This window comes from Oncorhynchus kisutch, linkage group LG12 (assembly GCF_002021735.2).
Source record: "Oncorhynchus kisutch isolate 150728-3 linkage group LG12, Okis_V2, whole genome shotgun sequence".
NCBI lineage: Eukaryota > Metazoa > Chordata > Actinopteri > Salmoniformes > Salmonidae > Oncorhynchus > Oncorhynchus kisutch.
Genome location: NC_034185.2, coordinates 56,140,545 through 56,164,345, shown reverse-complemented (window position 1 = coordinate 56,164,345; position 23,801 = coordinate 56,140,545). Strand labels below are relative to the sequence as shown.

At 46.3% G+C, this 23,801-nt stretch overlaps 1 protein-coding gene across 3 annotated transcripts in view; it reads right to left on the bottom strand.

The window, feature by feature from the left end:
• LOC109878625 (F-box/WD repeat-containing protein 7) overlaps positions 1 to 23,801 on the bottom strand; it is a 187,445-nt gene that overhangs the window by 112,231 nt on the left and 51,413 nt on the right. For all 3 annotated transcript variants that reach the window (XM_031837853.1, XM_031837855.1, XM_031837854.1), the window contains one exon: positions 2,663 to 3,400. In XM_031837853.1, coding sequence (XP_031693713.1) covers positions 2,663 to 3,331 — 669 coding nt within the window. In that variant the 5' untranslated portion in view covers positions 3,332 to 3,400. The remainder of the gene's footprint in view (positions 1 to 2,662; positions 3,401 to 23,801) is intronic.

Here is a 23,801-nt window from a genome sequence, read left to right as displayed (position 1 = left end):
GCTACCCATAGACTTCGTCACTACGCTGACGCTATTTAGCATTGGCTCGCAAAACTACCTCCAACTTCCCTCATACTGGACAGAGACAAATGACACGAGTTCATTTGACTAGTAGATAAAGGGCCTCATTGCCAAAATATCCCTTTAATAAATAGCCAACCCTACTGTATCAGTCTTTCAAACAATATTTCTGATTGTGTCAGTTGATTGATGACCCATAACCTGATATCAAATTAGAGTTTAAGTAAAGCTCAGCTGAAGTAAACACAATAACGTTCAATAACGACTTTGCCGGGAACAATCTTTCAAGACACTCAATCTTCACTTATGGATCCTCAAAATAGAAGGTAAGGCTTCTTGAAGTCAGCACCTTTGCTGCTTCTACCAAGAGGGAATGTCACAGACACGGGTCAGGCATGCAACCCAAGAAAGGTTGCCAGCTACTGCTATATGTCAATCAGCACATAACATTCTCCCTGTATGACCTACGCATTGTAGAATATAGAAATAGAATGTCTAGTAATTCCATTTCTATCTTAAAGATCAGAGGTATTCAACTCTTACCGTACGAGGTTCAGAGCCTGCTGGATTTCTGTTTTACCTGATAATTCATTGCACCCACCTGATGTCCCAGGTGTAAAAATCAGTCTGACTCGAGGGGAATACATGGGGAAAAACACAGTGGAACTGGCGCCGAGGTCCAGAGTTGAGATGAGGGTTGTAGACCTTCTCATAGTACCTACTACAGACTACTGTAAATGCTCTCTTTGAAGTTTCTATAGGCCGATGTGCTATAATAGTTTGATATGGCATTAACGCATTGCTGTAGCATTGCAATTTGACCACAGAGACAGCCTGACAAATGGCTGAGGGGTACAGCTAGAGACAGTGTAGAGGGTATGTGAAAAAGCATTTCAAGACCAAATCACAGGACTTTTTATTGGCATTTTGAGTTGAGAAATAAACTCCATGAATTTAAAGATGTAGTATCTTCTTTTGAACACAAGAGGGAGACATTGGATTAGAAATACAGCAATTACTGTACTGCTCTGTTAAGGACTAAGAAGATTTGTGGATCACGTTCAGTATCAACAATTGCTCATGTGATGCCTGGAAGCAAGGGTCGCTAGATTATGAGGCGCTGTTAGAGATTTATACACATTTCTGAAAGTGTCTGCTTTGAAACAGAGCTTGACTGCTTACCGTCACATAACTTACTTTGATTCTATTCACACAATACTGTACCTGTTTCTATGTACATTCAGACCATCACATTAGGACACACACACACAACATAAAAACTGACCACAGGTTAGTGATGTCACAAAACCAGAATTTTGTCTTTGATACCAACACCAGGTTTAGTATCGTAATACTAGATACAGGGGGGGAGAAGCCCTATTAGCCAGTCACAGAATGCAAATTGATCCAGACAGATCTTGAAGAGTTCAATATTTGTTACATTTTATTTGACCTTTAACTAGGCAATATCATTACATTTGACAGATTATTTTTTGTTGTTGTATGCATTAATGAATAAATCATAATATCAATTTGACTTTGTTTTTACAAATCTAACTACATAACAGAAAGACAGTCATTTATTTGAATGGTAAAATCTCTATTGATAAATTGGGGAAATCAAGATGTAGCCTTGGCCTATTCACAATACAGGTGAATGCATATTCAATAGGAGTTATTGTTTTGGCTGATTTCACAGGGCTACAGATGACAAACAAACAATCTGTTATCCTTCCATTAGGGACTTATTTTATTGTACTGACCAACAACATTTGCATAGAAGAAGAAAAAGAGACATTTTATAAAATATGTTTTAAGACCTATGACATCATTCACACTCATTTTGGGGCTCCAGCAAAGAACCTTGACTGGAAGAGACGCGAGGCGAGGGAGAACACATTTCAGCTTTGAAATCAGCAATCGTGTGTGTTATGGTTTGCATATTATCGCCAACAAGGTACATGGTACTAGCAAGGAAACATAGCTGGAAGCTACCAGTATCTTCTTCTTCTAGCCTGTAATGGACATTGTTGCCGTTTTGCAATATTCACCGGTGTTAACTTCTGTTCAGCATAAGTGGTGATGCAGCCCAGACTCCCAGTGTGTGGACTGGTTCCTCAGGCCAGGCTAGAGACAGTATGAGTGGGGAGCTAACGTGATGCAGCCCAGACTCCCAGTGTGTGGACTGGTTCCTCAGGCCAGGCTAGAGACAGTATGAGTGGGGAGCTAACGTGATGCAGCCCAGACTCCCAGGGAGTGCACTGGTTCCTCAGGCCAGGCTAGAGCCAGTATGAGTGGGGAGGTAACGTGATGCAGCCCAGACTCCCAGGGAGTGCACTGGTTCCTCAGGCCAGGCTAGAGCCAGTATGAGTGGGGAGTTAATGTGATGCAACCCAGACTCCCAGTGTGTGCACTGGTTCCTCAGGCCAGGCTAGAGCTAGCAATGAGGAAGAGGGCTAGGCATGATAAGGGGATGTTGGCTGCGCTGATACAGACTTGATCCTCTCTCAAATCAGAAGATGGCGTGAGACATTTGACAGAAGAACGAAAATAACAATTGTAGTAGAGAATCGTTTTTGAAGGTTCTAGTATCTAGTAAGTTCTGGTATACTGTGAAACATGAACACTGGTCAGGTCTTACCTTCTTCTTGATGGGTGAGCTTTGGTGTTGGCATCCCGAGGACTGGTCCAGGTTGTTGTTGGGGACAGACGCATCACTCCTGATGGAGGGTGAGTGGAGGCCATCCTCCTCCTCCTCTTCCTCCTCCTCCCTCCCACTCTCCTCCGAATGCTCAAAGTCATCACTGTCCTGGTCCATCTCCTCCTCGTCCTCCTCCTCCCTCCCCGTTCTCGCTCCTCCCTCTGTCCTTTCCTCCTCCTCCTCTCCCTGCTGGCTGCCACTGTTGTTGTTCTCCTCTTCCTCCTCCTCCTCCTCGTCATCCCCCCCCTGTTGCCGTCGCTCCGCCTCCCACATCCACATGCCGCCCTTAGTCACTCCTCCGTTCACCTCGTTGGGTACTCCTCCTCCATCCTCCTCCTCCCCGTCTCCCTGGGGTCCATTCTGCCTGGAGGTCCACGGTTCTTCCACTCCTTCCCCCCCCGCCGAGGCCGCAGGCTGGACTCTGGACTGCTGGTGTTCTTGGTCCTCCACCACCCGGTTCATGTGCTCCTCCTCGTCGGCCTCCTCTCCAGGCTGCTGGCCCTGGGGCGTCCGGGCCGAGGAGGAGGCGTTACCTCGCTGGGCCCCCGGGCCCCCTCGCCGGCCCCCCAGGCCCCGCCTGCTGCCCCCCGACAGCAGATCCTGGTTCATTTCCAAAAGCCAGCTTGCTACCTCCTGGACCTTCACTAGGCTGTCTGAGGAGGAGAAGGGCTTGGCATTCTGTAGGAGAGAGATACAAAACGAGCGAGAGACAGAGGGGGGAAACAGAGAGGGGGGGGGGAAAAGAGGAGATAGAGTTATCCATCTCATACACACAGACAATTGCAATGCTGATGCTCACCAAAATAAAGTGGAAATAACCCCGGCATCTTTTATTCATAACGGTAGAAATAAAACAAAGCATTTGTGCTGGGAGATGCACCAATTGGTTGCATTTTGGTGGGGAGACAATAGAGGAAAGCTTTGGCTTAGGATCACACAGCACGGGCCTTGGAACTTCTACAATAACTAACTACCGAGCCTCAGCGTGACACACACACACACACACAGAGCTACTGGTATTCTAGCCTCTGACACAGCCAATGAACACAACCCATCTGTCATGATATGAAAGCAGCGACATTCCTGGCTCCACATGGAAGAATCCAGTCCAACGACTGTTCTTAACCATTGGGGTAGTTTGGAGTTGGATGGCGGCTGTGGAACGTTGTTCAGAATGAGAAAGTCCAGCTGTTATGTTTAGAGCTGTTTATCATCCGAGGCTGCTGGTCTACTGACAGTGAATCTGGTGGTGGTTCCCAGAAACTTTAGCCTAATCAAAATATACTGTGCTGAGAAATGTAACTCTCGTCTTGGTAAACATACTGTAGGCTTGTGTCAGGCAGCTTGTTCATGCTGTTTGAAGACTGCCGTTATTCACAAAACTATAGAAGTTAATCACGCAAGCATGATATGATGTGGCCTGTTTGTGTCATCTTGCCAACTCCTGTTGACAGCACAAACAGATCTGGGACCAGGTTGTGGGTGTAAGCCTACGTCAGAATATAAGGCCATGTTAGCTAGTTAGATGACAGGGACTATGTACCCGAAACTGATGGAGCCAAGTTACCCAACATGACACCGCCTTCACTCTGAAGCCAAAGTGTCAGAATGCTCATTATGCGCGGCCTGAATATGAGAATGAATATGACGTTAGTCCATTAGCCGTGACGGCTAGAGTTTGGAAAGACAAGTGAGGGAGAGGAGGAGTGCAGGCTAGAGGAGAAGGAGTGAGGGGGCAGGCCAGGGGAACAGGGGAAAGCTCCATCCCAGCCGTGTTGTTTCGTTAGCCTCTTGGGTGATCACAGTGATGGTCTGTGACAGTCTAGAACAGGACACATTCACCTTGCCCAGGTACGCAGACAAAGTTCAACCTGAATGAGTTCACTCAGAACCATGCATTTAGAGCAATACAGCTCAGAGTTCACGGTCAGTGTCCCTCACTCTTATAGGAGCTTACAGTAGGAAGGTTGTCTGAGACACACACACACACCAAACCTGTCTATCACCTGATGGAAAATAGCCTAGCATAACCTACATGCCATCCCCTACTTTTGAAGTCAGCCACATTCTGTCTCCTGTTCCCCAGGAGAGGCGACCGTTTGAGACTGGACCGCCTCCACTGACACCAACAGGAAGTGAGTGCACTCCGTTAGAACAGGAATAGACGTCAGCCTGACTGTGAACTCCATTCAGAGGACGAGTCAATCTGACAACGACTGTCTTTAGTATGACAGCTCTCTTGATAAACTGGCAGGACACTGACAGGACACTGACAGGACACTGACACTACGCCATGAATCAGCCACTGAAATAAGAGCCAAGAGAACAGGAATCTGTAGCCTAAATATGACAGGTTCTATAAAGGCTGTCAAGAACATGTGAGAGCAAAGATCGTTCTTAATCCTAATCTAGTGTCAGAAAAAGCCTTGGTGTTCATTCCCGAGAAGAGGTATTCTCTTCCAGTACTTGACTGAAGAACCAGCAGAGGGAGTACTTTGACAGAGTCCTGCTGAAATCCCATTCAAATCAACCAGAGAAGACTTCAACACTATAGGTCAGAATTACCCAAACTCCTTCCTGGGGACCCTAAGGGGTGCACGTTTTGGTTTTAGCCCTAACACTACACAGCTGATTAAAATTAAAGCTGGATTATCAGTTGGTTATTTGAGTCAGCTGTGTAGTGTTAGGGCAGACACCACAACGTGCCCCCCTTAGGGTCCCGAGGACAGAGCTCTGGAAACCCGGTCATAGACCATCATAACGTCGACACCTGTATGGCTGCTAATGAGATCATATAAAAGGTCAAAGGTGACCCGCAGAGGTGTTGCATGCATAGAGCTGGAATTACATTGTGCTTTTTACCATTCTAGCATTTATATTTATATGGTTATAAGGGCCGTGTTAAGACCAGGCGGAATAAAACGTTTGTCAGCGTTAGACAGCGGAAACAGTGGGAGATCAATACAAATTCTATAAGCCAACAACGGCCCTGGGAGAGCGCGCACACAGTTGGAGCTGTGGTGTGTAATGACAGGATGCCATTAGGTTGTGTGTAACAAGGTAGAAGGTGACAAGAATAAAATGCCAGCACTCAGGACAAGAGGGCCAGACTCTCCATAGCATATAATGTGGCACAGAGCTGGCCCTTCTGTGGGAGCGGGGCTCATTCAAACATTTGTATTTATTTTCACCTTTATTTAACCAGGTAGGCAAGTTGAGAACAAGTTCTCATTTACAATTGCGACCTGGCCAAGATAAAGCAAAGCAGTTCGACATATAACAGAGTTACACATGGAATAAAACAAAACATACAGTCAATAATACAGTATAAATAAAGTCAATATACAACAATGTGAGCAAATGAGGTGAGATAAGGGAGGTAAAGGCAATAAATAGGCCATGGTGGCAAAGTCAATACAATATAGCAATTAAAACACTGGACAGGCAAGCCGCGATCGGTTGAAGAGCATGCATTTAGTTTAACGTGATTTGAAGAGCAGTTGGAGGCCACGGAAGGAGAGTTATATGGCATTGAATTTCGCCTGGAGGGTTGTTAACACAGTGTCCAGAGAAGGGCCAGAAGTATACAGAAAGGCGTCGTCTGCGTAGGAGGTGGATCAGAGACTCACCAGCAGCAAGAGCGACATCATTGATGTATACAGAGAAGAGAGTCAGCTCAAGAATGACATAACATGCCCAACTGCCTATTTACTGTTATGGTTAGACCAATTCTTTACTGAGCAGGTGCCTCTAGTCTAGCCTATACAACGCAAGCACCTTTCAGCAGAAGTTAAGAAAACATAAGAATTATCCAGCTGCACATTTACTACTACTACTACTACAGCAATGAACTAGAAGTACAGAGCCCCAAGGGCCCAACAGCTGAGTAGTGGCGTGGACTACCTGGAATTTCTCAAATCAGCCACAAGCACCTGCTTTAGCTAGTTTACTTCCTAACCAAATACACATGACTATTTCCTTCTTAAAATGTATTTTTCATTTTGGGCTTGTATAAAGATAGAGGCAGCTCGTCCTTTGATGACTTCAACCTTGGACAATCAGCGGGGGTTCCTCCAGCAACATTTAATCAACCTCCAATTAACGTAAGAGAATGTTTTCCGACCGCCGTACCGACCCAGTGCTTTGCTCGTTAGCGTAACCACTCTGATTAATGTCGTCTCCAACAGGAGGGGAAATGTTAGTGCTAATTAGACCACCCAATCAAGAGAGCCCAGACAGAAGGCTTGCGGAGGTTAGAGTTTGAGACACTGGCTGGTGTCAGAGTGTCTGCTATACTACTTTAAAAACAGAAGCTCTCACTCTTCCCCTCCCCCTGCTTGATGTAATTGAGGATGGTTAAAGCGTTCTCGTCGTTTCATGTTTGGCTTTGATCTGTGGGGCCCTAAAGCCTGCTGTGAACACATTGCTAAAATCAGCCACAGGGGCAGGAATTACAGTACAGCGGAGGGATTATCCAGCGCAGGGCAGATCCAGGGCTGAATGGAGGGATGTAGCAGGGCAGCACAGCTGGGGGACTGATGGAGGAAGCTATTAAAACGCTGGTTAGGGGAGGTGGAGGGGGGAGTCAATGCACCTGTTGGGAACCGTGGGAAAATTGACTAAGTCCTAAATGGCAACCTAGACCCTATATAGTGCACTACTTTTGACCAGGGCTCATCAAAGCAGTGCACTTTCTACGGGACAGGGTGCCATTTGGGATGCATCCATAATGTGCTTAACTTTTCCTGGAAGGACATTTGATTGGTAGATGTCCCTCGTCTTTATAGGAGCAGTTGGAGGACAATGTTGCTGTCCCAACATGCCTTGCACTGAGGTTATTTCCGTGTGACTGAACAGATGTGCTTAGACCTCAAGACTGTTTGTGCTATTGGAGAATATTACTAACTCAAATACTGTTCTCTCTCGCCCACCCTTCCTGCCTGCCTCGCTCTCACACAGTTCTCAATGGAACATGACTGAGCCACTCTCTCCGGCCAGTGACATACTGCATCTGTAAATATGTCCTGAATGGCGCCCCATACTGGCCATCAGCTCTCTGGGGACACAGGCATCCGGGCATGGGTCACCCCTGTAACCCCTCAATGCCCCCCAGGGTAGGAGGGTTTCCCAGTACACTAGGGCTTGGGAAATGACCTTTATCTAGGCGGGGTTCCTCCATTTAATTCCATCATCCACTCTTCACTGGTTATGCTCTAGCTAGACAGACTCCTGGTGGGAAGATGGTCTAATCTTTAACCCCTGACACTCCAGGGAATCAGCTTTTATGGATAGGGCTAAACTGAACTGTTTCTTCCAGAAGAAATATGGAAAGAGTTTGCATAACCACGGTAGCAATTAGAAATTAACAGTTTGAAGATCATGGGAAAATCATAACAGCAGCTCACCTGACAAGACTAAGTCCAAACATTATGATTTAATGTGGCTTTTACATTTACTGTACTTTTCGCGGCATTTGTTGATAACGAAATCGGAAAACACTCTGGATACATTCAGTAACACAAGAATGTTCCTGGGAAATGTGAGGTGGGTGCAACATAACACCAAAACGATGACAAGGTTTTGAGTGAGAGGTCTAACTGGTGTTTCCAAGTCATCACACACCTCTCCAAAGTGCGCACAGTTGACTCAAAAAAAAAGTCTTCAACTATGAGGGGCTTTTGGAGCTCTCCTAGCTGTGCCGTTGAGAAACTAGAGCAAGCACACTTGTTTAGTTTGGAACGCAACCCTGCATCCCCGCCATCACAAAATTACTGTTTACGCAATCCATTATAAATCGCAATCTGGGTCAGGCGGCCATCATCTGAAAGCTTGTTCTATTGCCAACATGACTAGCTAAATGACAAATTCCGATTTTACAGTGTGAGGCTTTCACAAAGCAATTCAGAGAAGCAGATCGTCATTTTAGTGAGAATAGAATGAAGTCGTTTGCATTCAGATGTGTGGTCTGTTGCAAATGTTCTTCACAATACAACATAGGTGTTTATTCTGTTCAGAACAACCCAGGGTAGAGCGCCAAGTCGTCTTGTAAGTGATCATAAATGTTGACACTGTATGACGTGACATTTTATGTGGAAATGTAAAGTGCACATTTGGATACAATTGTTTGACTTGCTTGTATGACAAAGCGTGATTTATTATAATACTCAATGTCTCATCTTTTAAAATATATAGGTAATTTACAGCATTTCCTTCAATCAGACAAAAAAAGATTTGGCCCAATTAGCGGGAGGGATGAGGGCAACTTGTCCAGTGCGCGGTGCTCAAATTCAGAACAGCTGTCAGTCAAATCCCATCCAGCGCGGTGAAGCACAGAGCCAGAGCTCTGACGTCATGTATAGCATGCTACTGTAGAGCCCCCACGCTCCAACGTAGGCGCTTATCCGTGTCAACCCGAATACAGGGACGAGTGTAAAGGGCTACATGCTACTATGTGAATATGGACCCCTCATGTAGTGTGTAGTGTGACCACTTCAGCTCCTCGACCAGAGTTACTACGCAGCCCAGCCCCTGTGTCAGTTCAAAACATAGTCAGTGTTATTACTCTGTGGATGAGAGAGCACAGCCTCTGATTCGGAGGCGTCGGGACCTGGCACCACGTCAAGAGTTTAAGTGGAAGGAAGAGAGAGACAAGACAAAGCTGAATCTCCGAAGCCAGCCTCCCGGCTTGCACCAAGAAGTGGAGTACGTGGATGTGTAGTGTTTCTGCAGGGGGGGGGGGGGGGGGGGGGGGGGGATTCTTATGTATACATCTACATTGCAAACACAACATTGTAATAACCATCCAGCATGTAAAATAGCAGACTGTCTGGTTAGCAAGTCGAGGTCCAGCCACTGCATCAGATGATTCCACTCTTATTTCTCTGCAGTCTTCACAAGAAGGTTATCGGCCAGTAGTCAGGCTGTCTCTATAATACTAAGCTAGCGGTGTCTGTTCTCTGATGTCAGGGTATTTGACGTTGGGGGAATAGGGGATGGGGGGGGGGCTGGGTGTCAGGGGAGACTCTCTGATGGCGCGGGCAGCTGTCACTAGGCAACCCTGGGGATCAGAGAGGTGACCGTCTGACAGTCTCCTCACCACATCACTGACCAAACAACCCCCAGCCCCACACACATCCACCCCTAGGTCTCACTGAACTGTGCCAATTAGGCCTACTAGAACATAAAAGACAATAGTAAGACATCGTACTTAGTGACCTAAATAATGTTCAGTTCTCAGAAATGCCTGTAGCAAATGCTTGATTAAATAACTATATATATTTATATATCCTGAGAAAGCGGCAGATGGTGTTTTTTCCAAGTGGTGTGTCCACTCTAGTGCATCAGATTTACAGCCGACAGATAGCTTAGCTGAAGAGGGTAAAGGCTTGAAGGTCCATTCAGCCTGGTCAGCTGTTCTGGATTGACGAATGCCATGGGGGAAGAATGGGATGTCCATTTGGATCGCCATGGCGACAAACGATGGACATGCAGTCACACACACACACACACACACCTATCAGAACTTGGATTCAGCAGTTGGTTTCCACAGGTGACAGTGCTGAAGGAGTTCAAACCGTGAAATGCTTACTGACAAGCCCTTAACTCTTCTTGAACTGCATTGTTGGCTAAGAAAATATTTACCAAATAAACTAAAAGTATTATTATTATTTTTTAAACACAACAAAATAACGAGGCTATATACAGGGGGTACCGGTGCCGAGTCAGTGTGCGGTGGTGCAGGTTAGAGGTCATTTGTACATGTAGGTAGGGGTGAAGTGACTATGCATATATATATAAAAAAAACTGCAAGTAGTAGCAGTGTACAAAACAAATGGAGGGGAGGGGGGGGGGGGTCAATGCAATAGTCCAGTGGCAATTTGATTAATTGTTCAGCAGTCTTATGGATTGGAGGTAGAAACTGTTAAGGAGCCTTTTGGTCCTAGACTTGGCGCTCCGGTACCGCTTGCTGTGCGATAGAGAAAACAGTCTATGACTTGGGTGACTGGAGTCTGACAGTTTTACGGGCTTTCCTCTGACACCGCCTATTCTATAGGTCCTGGAATGCAGGAAGCTTGGCCCCAGTGGTGTACTGGGCCCTCCGCACTACCCTCTGTAGCGCCTTATGGTCAGATGCCGAGAAGTTGCCATGCCAGGCGGTGATGCAACCTGTCAGGATGCTCTCGATGGTGCAGCTGTCCATGCCAAATCTTTCAGTCTCCTGAGGGGAAAAAGGTTTGATCGTGCCCTCTTCACGACTGTCTTGGTGTGTTTGGACCATGATAGAGCGTTGGTGATGTGGACAACAAGGAACTTGAAGCGCTCCACCTGCTTCACTACAGCCCCGTCGATGTGAATGAGGGGATGTTCGGCCCGCCTTTACCTGTAGTCCACGACCATCTCCTTTGTCTTGATCACATTGAGGGAGAGGTTGTTGTCCTTGCACCACACTGCCAGTTCTCAGACCTCCTAACTATTGGCTCATCATTGTCGGTGATCAGCCCTACCACTGTTGTGTCCTCAGAAAACTTAATGGTGTTGGAGTCGTGTTTGGGCACGCAGTCATGGGTGAACAGGGAATACAGGAGGGGACTAAGTACACACCTGAGGGGCCCCAGTGTTGTGGATCAGCGTGGCAGACGTGTTGTTGTCTACTCGTACCACCTGGGGGCGGCCAGTCAGGAAGTCCAGAATACAGTTGGAGGGATGTGTTTAGTCCCAGGGTCCTTAGCTTAGGGATGAGCTTTGTGGACACTATGGTGTTGAGCACTGAGCTGTAGTCAATGAACAGCATTCTCACATAGGTGTTCCTTTTGTCCAGGTGGGAAAGGGCAATGTGGAGTGCAATTGAGATTGCGTCATCTGTGGATCTGTTGGGGTGGTACGTAAATTGAAGTGGGTCTAGTGTATCCGTGAGGATGCTGTTGATGTGAGCCATGACCAGCCTTTCAAAGCACTTTTTGAAAATGTCAGTGAAGACACTTGCCAGTTGGTCTGCGCACGCTCGGAGTAAACGTCCTGGTAATCCATCTGGCCACGCGGCTTTGTGAATCTTGACCTGTTTAAAAAGGCTAGAGAGAGCGTTATCACAGTCATCCAGAACAGCTGGTGCTCTCATGCATGCTTCAGTGTTGCTTGCTTCAAAGTGAGCATAAAAGGGCATTTAGCGCAAGTGGTAGTCTCGCGTCACTGGGCAGATTGTGTCTGGGTTTCCCTTTGTAGTCCGTAATAGTTTTCAAGCCCTGTCACATCCGACGAGCGTCAGAGCCGGTGTAGTAGGATTCAATCTTAATCCTGTATTGATGCGTTGCTTGTTGGATGGTTCGTCTGAGGGCATAGAGGGATTTCTTATTGGTTGTCACATCAATGGTTTATTTATCAGGCAGGAGATGAGCAACTTAGTAGCACAGCTAAGAGCGGTGTTACCGAGAAGTGGACTGTGGGTATGGAACAGCCGATATCATCAGTCTCTTAGTTTGCTCATTGTTAACGCTCCTAAAAAGGTGCACACCATTGGAAGTGATAACAGCTTGCAATGTGTTTTTCAATTTGACCTTTGATCAGTCATGGACGTGAGCATTTCTTATTGTTACCATGTACCTGATACACATGACAGAATATTATGAGAGAAAATAAAATCAAACCTCAAACCAGTGCTTACCAGTCCACTGGCAAAATGTGACGAGCATGACACACCAAAGCCATGTTCGATTCAGATGGCCACATTGATATTCCGGTCAAGCGATACTCATCTGCCAGACTGAAAAGAGGGCAAGGCCAGAAAGACAGGCCGGAATAGCATGTCTCATCCAGTTTCCCTGAACACTAATTATTCCATAATGGATGACTGATATCTACTTTCAAATTCAGCACCGGGTGAGACAGAACTCTCCCCAGTTAACATGGTCTTAGACTGTTGGGAAAGCAAGTGGGAGACAGCAAGTGGGAGCCTCCACATGAACAGACAAGAGGGGTGCAGTGTGTGTCATTTTCCTCTTGCTTTCTCCCTCTTATTACTGTGGCCGATGCTTCTCTGGCAGGACATTTGTCTGAGGCAGCTGGGCCATGGGAGACTGCAGAGCCTCTAAACTACTCCCGCCAAATGGGGTACACACCATCCAGTACCCCGCCCTGAACTCAGTCACCGTTACTGGCCGGCACCACCCGGTACTCTACCCTGCACCCCAGACACTCCTGCCCTATGTACATATTAAAGTGACCAGTGTTCATTGACTAATGTTTACATACCGTTTTACCCACTTCATATGTACAGTGGGGAAAACAAGTATTTGATACGCTGCCGATTTTGCAGGTTTTCCTACCTACAAAGCATGTAGAGGTCTGTAATTTTTAGCATAGGTACACTTCAACTGTGAGAGACGGAATCTAAAATCACATTGTGTGATTTTTAAATAATTAATTAGCCTTTTATTGCATGACATAAGTATTTCATACATCAGAAAAGCAGAACTTAATATATGGTACAGAAACCTTTGTTTGCAATTACAGAGATCATACGTTTCCTGTAGTTCTTGACCAGGTTTGCACACACTGCAGCAGGGATTTTGGCCCACTCCTCCATACAGACCTTCCCCAGATCCTTCAGGTTTCGGGGCTGTCGCTGGGCAATACGGACTTTCAGCTCCCCCCAAAGATGTTCTATTGGGTTCAGGTCTGGAGACTGGCTAGGCCACTCCAGGACCTTGAGATGCTTTTTACGGAGCCACTCCTTAGTTGCCCTGGCTGTGTGTTTGGGATCATTGTCATGCTGGAAGACCCGGCCACGACCCATCTTCAATGCTCTTACTGAGGGAAGGAGGTTGTTGGCCAAGAACCTGCGATATATGGCCCCATCCATCCTCCCCTCAATACGGTGCAGTCGTCCTGTCCCCTTTGCAGAAAAGCATCCCCAAAGACTGATGTTTCCACCTCCATGCTTCATGGTTGGGATGGTGTTCTTTGGGTTGTGCTCATCCTTCTTCCTCCAAAAACAGCGAGTGGAGTTTAGACCAAAAAGCTCTATTTTTGTCTCACCAGACCACATGACCTTCTCCCATCCATCCTCTGAATCATCCAGACGGTCATTGGCAAACTTCAGACGGGCCTGGACATGGGCTGGCTTGCGCAGGGGGACCTTGCGTGCGCTGCAGGATTTTAATCCATGACGGAGTAGTGTGTTACTAATGGTTCTCTTTGAGACTGTGGTCCCAGCTCTCTTCAAGTCATTGACCAGGTCCTGCGTGTAGGTCTGGGCTGATCCCTCACCTTCCTCATGATTATTGATGCCCCACGAGGTGAGATCTTGCATGGAGCCCCAGACAGAGGGTGATCGACTGTCATCTTGAACTTCTTCCATCTTCTAATAATTGCGCCAACAGTTGTTGCCTTCTCACCAAGCTGCTTGCCTATTGTCCTGTAGCCCATCCCAGCCTTGTGCAGGTCTACAATTTTATCCCTGATGTCCTTACACAGCTCTCTGGTCTTGGCCATTGTGGAGAGGTTGGAATCTGTTTGATTGAGTGTGTGGACAGGTGTCTTTTATACAGGTAACGAGTTCAAACAGGTGCAGTTAATACAGGTAATGAGTGGGGAACAGGAGGGCTTCTTAAAGAAAAAACAGGTCTTTGAGAGCCAGAATTCTTACTGGTTGGTAGGTGATCAAATACTTATGTCAAGCAATAAAATGCAAATGAATAACTTAAAAATCATCCAATGCCATTTCCTGGATTTTTTGTTTAGATTCCGTCTCTCACAGTTGAAGTGTACCTATGATACAAATTACAGACCTCTACATGCTTTGTAAGTAGGAAAACCTGCAAAATCGGCAGTGTATCAAATACTTGTTCTCCCCACTGTATATGTTGTATTCTAGTCAAGGCTCATCCTATATAACTACTGCCGACTGTATACACCTTTTCTATTCATATACTGTCTATAATGTCTATACACACCATCATATACATATATTTACATGTATAAATTAACTTTTTTTGGTGTGTGCATTCTTCTGTATGGTTGGGAATTACTGCACTGTTGGAGCTGGAGAAACACGCATTTCGCTGAACCTGCAATAAGACCTGAAAAATTATGTGTACATAAGCGACCAATGAAATCACGTGTTCCTAAAGGAACAGCGCCGACAGATTGGAAGAAAACAAGCTGTTCCCGTGGTTACCGGTAAGCTGCTTCCCTCTAAAAAAATAAATGTTTCAGAGCAATCATCTGTCCAGCTCGCCTCTAGTGTATGAGCCACTGGCTAAATGGATGATAATGAAACTAAAGGATGAAGTCAAAAGAAAGTTCTTTTTTTGTAGGGTTTTTCTGTAACATTCACAACATTTGGGACACGCCGAGGTCCCCTTACTTTAGCCCACTGACAAAATGAGACACCAGCCAGGTACATTTCTCTAGCCACAACTTTACCTCCTTAGAAATGGCAGAGACACAGTCGCAGGCTACACACACAAAAGGAAATGAATGCGCTTTGTGTTGTGGAGCTGCATGCGCCGGCTGGCATTGACAAAGTGATGAGTGGATAGATGGCCGGCCATTTTGTGTCCGTTTCCCTGAAACTCCTTTTCTTTGTGACCTCCAGGAAAGAAACTGGGTTGGCTGAGGGGCTCAGTGTGTGGATGCCTGGCTCTCCAAGTCTCAAGCGCTGTGGTGGAGACTGGAGCATTAGCCTCATCTCAGATTGCAGGGCTCCCCCTGGGAACTGTATTTCAGAGCTGTGAGTTCGACAGAGGAAGGCTATGAATATCTGAACCCGGTATGCCTCCTATAAGGGAATCGCAAAGGTTCCGTAATTAGGTTCTTAAACATCCCATGAAATATGCTTTTTTATTGTTGCCGAAAACAATCGCGGTGGAACACATACGACAAGAGCGCATATCCGTGAGAGACAGTGACGTATTGAATCACGAGAGGGATGAAGATAACTATCTGGTTCATTTAGTGACCCCCCCCCCAAAAAAATATATACTTCCCCATTCACAGTGAGCCAGTATAAACTGTATCAGTAGGCTTGACTAGTTGAAATAAGCCTCTACAAAGCGTGGACCACCATGCAAAGAGTGACTCACAGGCCAGATGGGTACTGTATAGAGTCTCACCTCATACAGGAAACAGGTAGGATGAGGTCACTAGGACCAAAACAACAACTGCCTGGCAGACTTGCTCTTCAGACTGTGGCAACCTGCCCGTAGGTGGTAGAGGGTAAGAAAGCAGCATTTATTTCCTTATTAAATAACAGAAATGGCAGAATGCGTCAGTTGCTGACAGAAAAGGTTACTTAAAAAAAAACTTTACTCTTGAGGTAATTGGTGGAGGTGTATATAAAAAAGTGTAGCAGTAATTATATTTCTATGGTGGGAACTAAGTTACCTCCGTCAGCAGAAAACTCCTGAGAAGTAATCTTAGCAACATCCCAAATGCCATTACCATGTGCTTTAATGCGATTTAAGAGACAGATCTTACATGTGGGAATCGCCCGCGGCAAAACAAATGTTTGTCATTCGTAATATCCCCTAGGCACATTGCAGTTTGTCTTCATCCACAACTTTGCTGGATAAACACAAACACACAAGCTTGACTTGCTTTCTAATAAGCCTACAGATGGTTTCAAGTTAATACTACAGTTATGGGATTTTAGACTTCAGAATATGGCTAGTGTAACAAACAATATTGGCATGCTGGCATCCTACTAAATGAACTCGGTGTTGAATTTAGTACGGCAAGGGTTTATAAAAGGCTGAGATCGTATAGGATGATAAAATACTTCTGGCACAAAGACCTGGGAAAAGTTACCTGAGTGTTTAAAACAGAAGCCAGTATCTCAAAAGGTTGTGCATATCAGAGCATCTTGCAAGATGACCAAGTGAAAGCAGAAACAGAACACCATTAGAGCGTAATCATTAAGCTTGGGGTTTTATGCTCTTCCTATCAGACCACAATTGCATGGGAACTTTCACGGTCTCCGTTTAATGGACAATGAGCGAGAAGCAATAATGGGGCTGTAACGAGCTGGTATCGTTCCAAAATATGCTTTGATTGCGCTCTGAAATAAACGAGCCAGCCATTGGCCTCTTTATCGACCGACCAAAAGCTTTTTCCCCATCCACAGGAATAATATAAAATGGGTCTGAATGTTTATAGTTTAAGGCCGGGTCTTGTTAGCCTAGCGCACAGAACTGTGGCAGCTGGGACCAAAACAGCACCCAGTGTTGCTGCTGATAACAGGGGTTGTTGGGCTTCTGTGGCGTGCCGTGCCAAGTCTGGAGCTCCAGAGACAAAGACACAGCTGTGTGCGGCACACCCAGGCACCACTTCAGCTTCTTCAGCCCAGGCACAGTGCCCTCATCTGGGGGCACTTCAGACCGGCAGAATGCCCCTATGGGGGACTGATGGGCTGCTTGAGGCCGGGCCAAGTTCTCCATGGGCCATGAGGGGTGGCCAACGGGTAAGCACTTTAACTTGTGAAGGCCCTATTTCGCACAGCAGGCAGTTGGTCAGGCCGCCAGCTAACATCCGAACAGTGGGCATGCTCTCCCCTCGCCAATCTCCCTACTGTGTTTAACACATACGTATTAGGCTCTCTATCCAACCGGCTGGCAAACTGCTGAAGGATTATTAGCCCAGTGAAGGGGGTCAGTGAGTAAATGGCTCAATCTAAAAAATAAAAAAAACAGCCACAGACATTAACCACGCATGGATGAGCTGTACTCATCACTACCTGCTCTTTATGGAAGACCGTTAGAAACTATTTTCAAACCAATACTTTTGAAGTGTCATCAGTAACTTTAAGGCCCAATACAGCAGTTTTATAGAAATAACAAATCATTTCTGGATAACAAGTAACTCTGACTGATTGTTGTCAATTAAAATTGCCAAAAAGAAACAAAATAGCTTCTTAGCAAATATCTATTTCTCAAGCAAGAATTTAGCAAGGACTGTCTGGGAGTGGTCTGAGTGGGGAGGGGGATACTAGCTGTTTTTGGCAGAGGTTCGGACCTCTTTTTGGTCTATTAACTGCTGAAAACATCATCCCGCCAAAGCAGGCTGAAATTCCACGTAGTCGTTTCAAACACTTACACTAAATAGGCATTAGCCTTTTCACAGTATTACTCCAACGACAGTGTGGGATATAAACAGGAAATCACATGTTTGACTGCACTGTGGGCTTCTTAAGACACGCCCAGATACACGATCAAAGCTGAACACCAGTCAGTTCCTCTCTTGCTGAGGAAGTGGCGTATGAAAAGACAAACGCAGGACTTTTGAGACAATCTATTCAACCACATATTGGCTACCATCCTCACAAGCGGCTCTTTATGGAGCATCGGACACGCGGTCGGTCAATCATTACACTTTGAAAGTGTATTCTGACGCTTCATCAGTAAGTTAACACAAGTTGAGAGTCGCTGTGAAACATTCATAAAAACACCAGTCATTTCCTCTCCTGCAGAGCATGTCAAATAAGTAGTTGGAGGGAGTTTGATCCTGCCAACAATCAGCCTGTATGGGACAAATAAATGATTTAGCAAAACAAGAAGTTCTATTCTCACTTGCTGTGTGCTCAGAAGACGGCAGGCTCGAGGCAACACCACAGCCTACATACTGATCCTGAGTTTGGACAACGGGGAAAAGGAGGCATTGAAATACCCCGCTGTGGTTGCAGGGACTTTCTCTACAGACTTATGCTAATACCTAAAGTGAAGTATGAAAAGACAAAAGCAGAGTTGCTGAGAGAGCCCATCTACCAAAGGGTGATGAGGGTTACGGTGTTGTGACCAGTGAGACATGGGCACGCCAACGAAGAGCGAATTAGAGAGCACATCCCCTTTGAAACGGCGGCAATAAATCAAACAGATGGGATCTGAACAGAGCAAAAAGGAGAGGAGTGGAACACGCAGCTAGCTATTCACTATGAATTCAGTCCATAAAAAAGACCACCAGCAACCGATAGCTGGAGGAGCTGCCTTCTTATGAGCTAAATAATACAAATGTACATTGGTGAAAGCATAACCTCCCGATGTTCCACTGCATTGACTAGCTCGGTGAAAGAGCAATCGAATTAACAGTGTCAGACAGATAAATGCCAGACTTGGGCTGAACAAAACATGTTCCATGCTGAGAGATTAATTATATTATGCAACATGCCAACCGTCTAATCAGTGGTAATAAAGGGATGTTAATATTTAGAATTATGAATTTCTGCCCAGCCGCCATGGGCTGTTATATACAGGCCTTCTTTAGAAGCAGTAATCCTTTAAATACAGAGCTTAGTGCTCAGTGGGACCTCCTGGGTCTACATTTCATTGCAGAGGCTATTAATCGATCGCTCTATTTAAAGCTGGTGCCGCTTGGTGCCTCAAAAGGAGGGAACGGAAACCGTTCAGGCCAGTAAAAAAGGACGAAAAGAGGGGAATTATTTCTTCTTGGATTTGACACTGAAACACTTAACTCGATAACAAACGGATTAATAGTAGAGAGACGTTTTAATGTTACCTCTCATACCGTTTGTTTAACAACACAGAGCTGTTTTAAAGAGAACTCTCCCTCACTCAATAGTTGGCATGCGGGCAACAGATGACAACCAACCACACATCCTTTATTTTCCTTTGCGGTACTTTCTCCCCTTCCATCAGGACATAAAAATCTCTCCAAAGGAAAACAGGATCAGTCTTGTACAAAGTGAAAGTGGCCAACTGCCAAACCCAGCCCAGGCCGCTCCCCGTCAAAACGGGAAGAAGCCACTCAGTCAATACCGGTAAACGGTGGGGAACTATGACAGGGGGAGCCGAAAGCCGTAGGGTAAGGGAGAGAAGAGAACAGGGTGGAGGCTAGTGATAAGGGTCAGAGCCCTAACTTCTTCTTCAGTGGTACCCGTCGCCTCCTCTCCCTTCCACTCACCGTTCTTCTTGTACCATCTTGAAGTTTGCTCCATTCCTCAAAAAGCTTTTTCTCCAATTGAGGCGAAGCAGCAATCACTCCGTGTTAAACCACCAGGATGTCTGAAGGCCTCCACTTAGAAAACAGGACAGTTTCAAAGCAAGCCCTACGGTTGGCACCGCAACAAAGCTAGACAGACATTAAATCACCTGGTTCCATTACAAAATCAATTACTGCAGTGCACTTCCAACAGCTCCGCATGCAGCCCGATAATGGGAGAAATAATCTTGGATAACCAAAAGCAAGGTCAGTCTGACCAAAACATACATAATCAATATGAATCTCAGTCCATCCTGTATTACTAGTAGTAATAGCTTAGTATTTTCTGTAGTACAAGGACAGAATGCTAGTAGTTTACGAACCTACAAGTCCAAGCACCGATTATTGTGAATGACTAGTACTTCCTCACTCCATTCTAGTACACACTCTGCATCTTTACACAGATAAGTAAAAGTAAAACAGTAAGATGGAGATATCCAGTCAAATCCATTGAAGCACCCTGTCTATGCCATGGTTGTGGGTGGCAATGTGGGCAGGCACCGCATTAGGCATCGTTACCTTGGTGGGCGGTGGGCAGCCGGTGGCCAGGCGCTGCAGCTGCTCGGAGGTATGGCTGCAGGAGAGGAGGTCTGAGCAACAGGCTGTGCGGCCCAGCCTCTTCATCAGAGAGGAGATGAAGCTGCAGCCACAGCCACACATTGACTTGCTCATTAGTGGCCTCTCTGCTCCAGAGGAAAAGACGACGACAAGGGGAGAATGAGGGATGGGAGAGGGAGAGCTAAAGACTAATGCTGTCCTGTCGGGTGGGTCCTTCTTTAGTTCCTTTCAGTTGCTCCTCACAGCATTCGTTTAGTTCCCAGCTCAAATAACTGCCTTGTCCCGAGTCGTTCAACAGAGTCCTCCAGAGACACCCGACGCTTCCGGGTTCTCGTGTGTGTCAAGCCACAGGCTGCAGTTGCAATGTCACTTCTCCAGTCAGTTAAATCTCCGATGGGAAGCAGGCTCCGTGGTCATGCCTGGTGGGAAGGCCGGAGGCAGCTCACCTCGCTACACACCGGGGAGGCTCAAGTCTGCCGCTACAATACGGATGCTCCAGTCCATTCCCCTTGTGACTCTCTCCTCCTTCCACTCTCTTCTTCGCTCCTCTCTTCGCAGCATCCAGACACACGCCTCCTCTCCGAGGCTCCTCCCTCTCTGCCCAGCTCACTCTGGAGCAGGATGCTGCTGGGGATACTGCCTCTGCTGCTACTGCCGTCTCCTACTCTCCCTCTTTGTTCCTTCCACCCCGCCAGCCACCGGATGAGGCTGCTTAAGTGATGTGGATGTTGTCCCTGTCAACACCGCTGACTGCCACCACTGTACCTGCCTACTGTACCCCCCCCCCCAGCAGCTCTGGCAATAAGCCGCTCAGAGCCGATCCGCCGAGTCGCCAATCAAAGTTCGTTGCCCTTTTATGACATGGGTGCTCCCGGGAGTCCGTCAATCAACCCAGTGCTGCATGGATAGAGCGGAGTGGAGTTAGGAGAAATCCAAACCGTGGCTCTGCTCCTTCCCTCCACAAGGTTAGACAGCTGGATACAAAGGAGAGGGTTAGAAGGGAGCATCTATGTAGTGGAGCAGCAGAGCACCAGACAGCGTTATTATCCGAATTATATGCCACTCCCGGGTCACAGAAAGGTCATCGGATGAAAGCAAGAGACAGCCGATCAATGTAAAATTCTCCTCCATATTCCACACAATACATACTGAGCAAAAATATAAAACGCAACATGTAAAGTGTTGGTCCCATGTTTCATGAACTGAAATAAAAGATCCTAAAAGAAGCGTATTTCTCCTTCTTTACATCGATTAATGAGCATTTCTCCATTGCCAAGACAATCCATCCAAACAGCATGGCCATTACACAGGTGCACCTTGTGCCGAGGACAGTAAAAGGCCACTCTAAAATGTGCAGTTGTCACACACATCACAATGCCACAGATGTCTCACGTTTTGAGGGTGCGTGGAATTGGCGTGCTGTCCACCAGAGCTGTTGCCAGAGAGTTGAATGTTAATTTCTCTACCATAAGCCGCCTCAAATGTCATTTTAGAGAATTTGGCAGAACGTCCAACCACCCTTACAACCGCAGACCACATCTAACCACGCCAGCCCAGGACCTCCAGCAGGATCGCCCAAAACCAGCCAACCGGAGAGCTGATAAAACTGTAGGTTTGCACAACCAAAGAATTTCTGCAAACTATCAGACATCAAGTTTGCTGATGTGAACATTGTGAACCGAGGGCCCCATGGTGGCGGTGCGGTTACGGTATGACAGGTATAAGCTACGGACAACGAAAACAATTGCATTTTATCAATGGCAATTGGAATGTGACGAGATCCTGTGGCCCATTGTCGTGTCATTCATCATCTCGTGTTTCAGCATGATAATGCACGGCCCCATGTCACAAGGATCTGTACACAATTCCTGGAAGCTGAAAATGTCCCAGTTCTTCCATGGCATGCATGCTCACCAGACATGTGACACATTGAGCATGTTTGGGATGCTCTGGGTCGACGTGTACGACAGCAACTTCGCACAGCCATTGAAGAGGACTGGGACAACATTCCACAGGCCAAAATCAAAAGCCTGATCAACATTTCTGATCCACCCGCTACCTTTAAAAAAATTTACAAAAAAAAGGTATCTCTGACCAACAGATACAGATATGTATTTGCAGTCAGGTGAAATCCATAGATTAGGGCCTAATGAATTTATTTAAATAACCTGATTTCCTTATATGAACTGTAAAACTTTGACATTATTGCATTTATATTTTTGTTCAGTGTAAGATGCCCTCTCTGCTGTGGTGAAGGTGAGGCAAGCCGTTTGGAAGTGTATACGGGGGGGGAAACCACACCACCGGTGCTTAAAGCTCGAGCACCGTGAGAAAATACAGATAAAATAAATGGAGAGAGAGCGAAAGCTTGCCCGATGTCATCTCCTACTCTGTGGGGGCGCTCGGTGCAGCCTCCATCTCCAGGGATAGTCAGGTTAAACGCCCGAGATAAGGTGAGCGAGCAGTGCTGTAGAAGGAGGGAGGGAGGGGAGTGCAGGATGCATCTTAGACCGGTAGAATTTCCAGCAGCACCCCTCTTCTACACTCCTCCCTCCCGCAACAACACTGCTCGCTCACCTTATCAGGCGTTTAACCAGATTAGCCCTGGAGATGGAGCCTGCACCGATGCGCCCCCACAGAGCAGGAGACGACGACAGGCGAATCATTCACCTCATCACTGAATAGTAATCAGAGTTGATGAAGCCATGAGGCCTTGAAAGGAGAATGATAGGTTGGGGAGGGAGAGAGAGGCCATGGAGATGAGTTGAGGCAGAATGAGAGAAGGAGAATAGGGCTTGTGCTCGAGGCACCCTGCCAGCTCGATATAAATAGCCACAGAATAAGCAGATAAAAAAGATAATCACCTTTAAGAGTACAATCACCACCACCAATGTGCAGACAGAAGACTAGGCCAAATCGGTAAAGGAGAAAACAGAGAATTTTCAGTATGATACAAAACACAGAGAGCGATAACATTTAAATCGTGTCTTATGAAATAGGATGGGGTGGTGAATATCCCAGTATAATATCCCAAAAGATAGGAAGGCTAGGTTACTGTGCTGAGCAGTACGCCTCAACCTTATCAGAAGTGTTATCGCTCCACATATAGCAGAAGTCAGAGATGTGGATCCACAGACCACAACAGTCCCTCGCCGACCACAAGCTGGATCTGACTGTTCAGTATTCAGCTGGTCGGCTGTGTTCAGTGGGGCGATAACAGGGGACTTTAGCTAGAAATCAACAGCAGTTAGCCTCTCTCCAGGTGACGACTGTGAAAAAGACAGTGGCTGCTTGAAGTCATGACTGATTGTTGTATAGGGTGAGAGATATTCCACTTGCTTTGGCAATGTAAACATGTTTCCCATGTCAATAAAGCCCATTGAATAGTATTGAGAGAGAGGGTGAGAGGGTGTGAGAGAGTATATATAGACGTATGACATTTGAAATGTCTTTATTCTTTTGGAACTTCTGTGAGTGTAATGTTTACTGTTCATTTGTATTGTTTGTTTATTTCACTTGCTTTGGCAACGTTAAC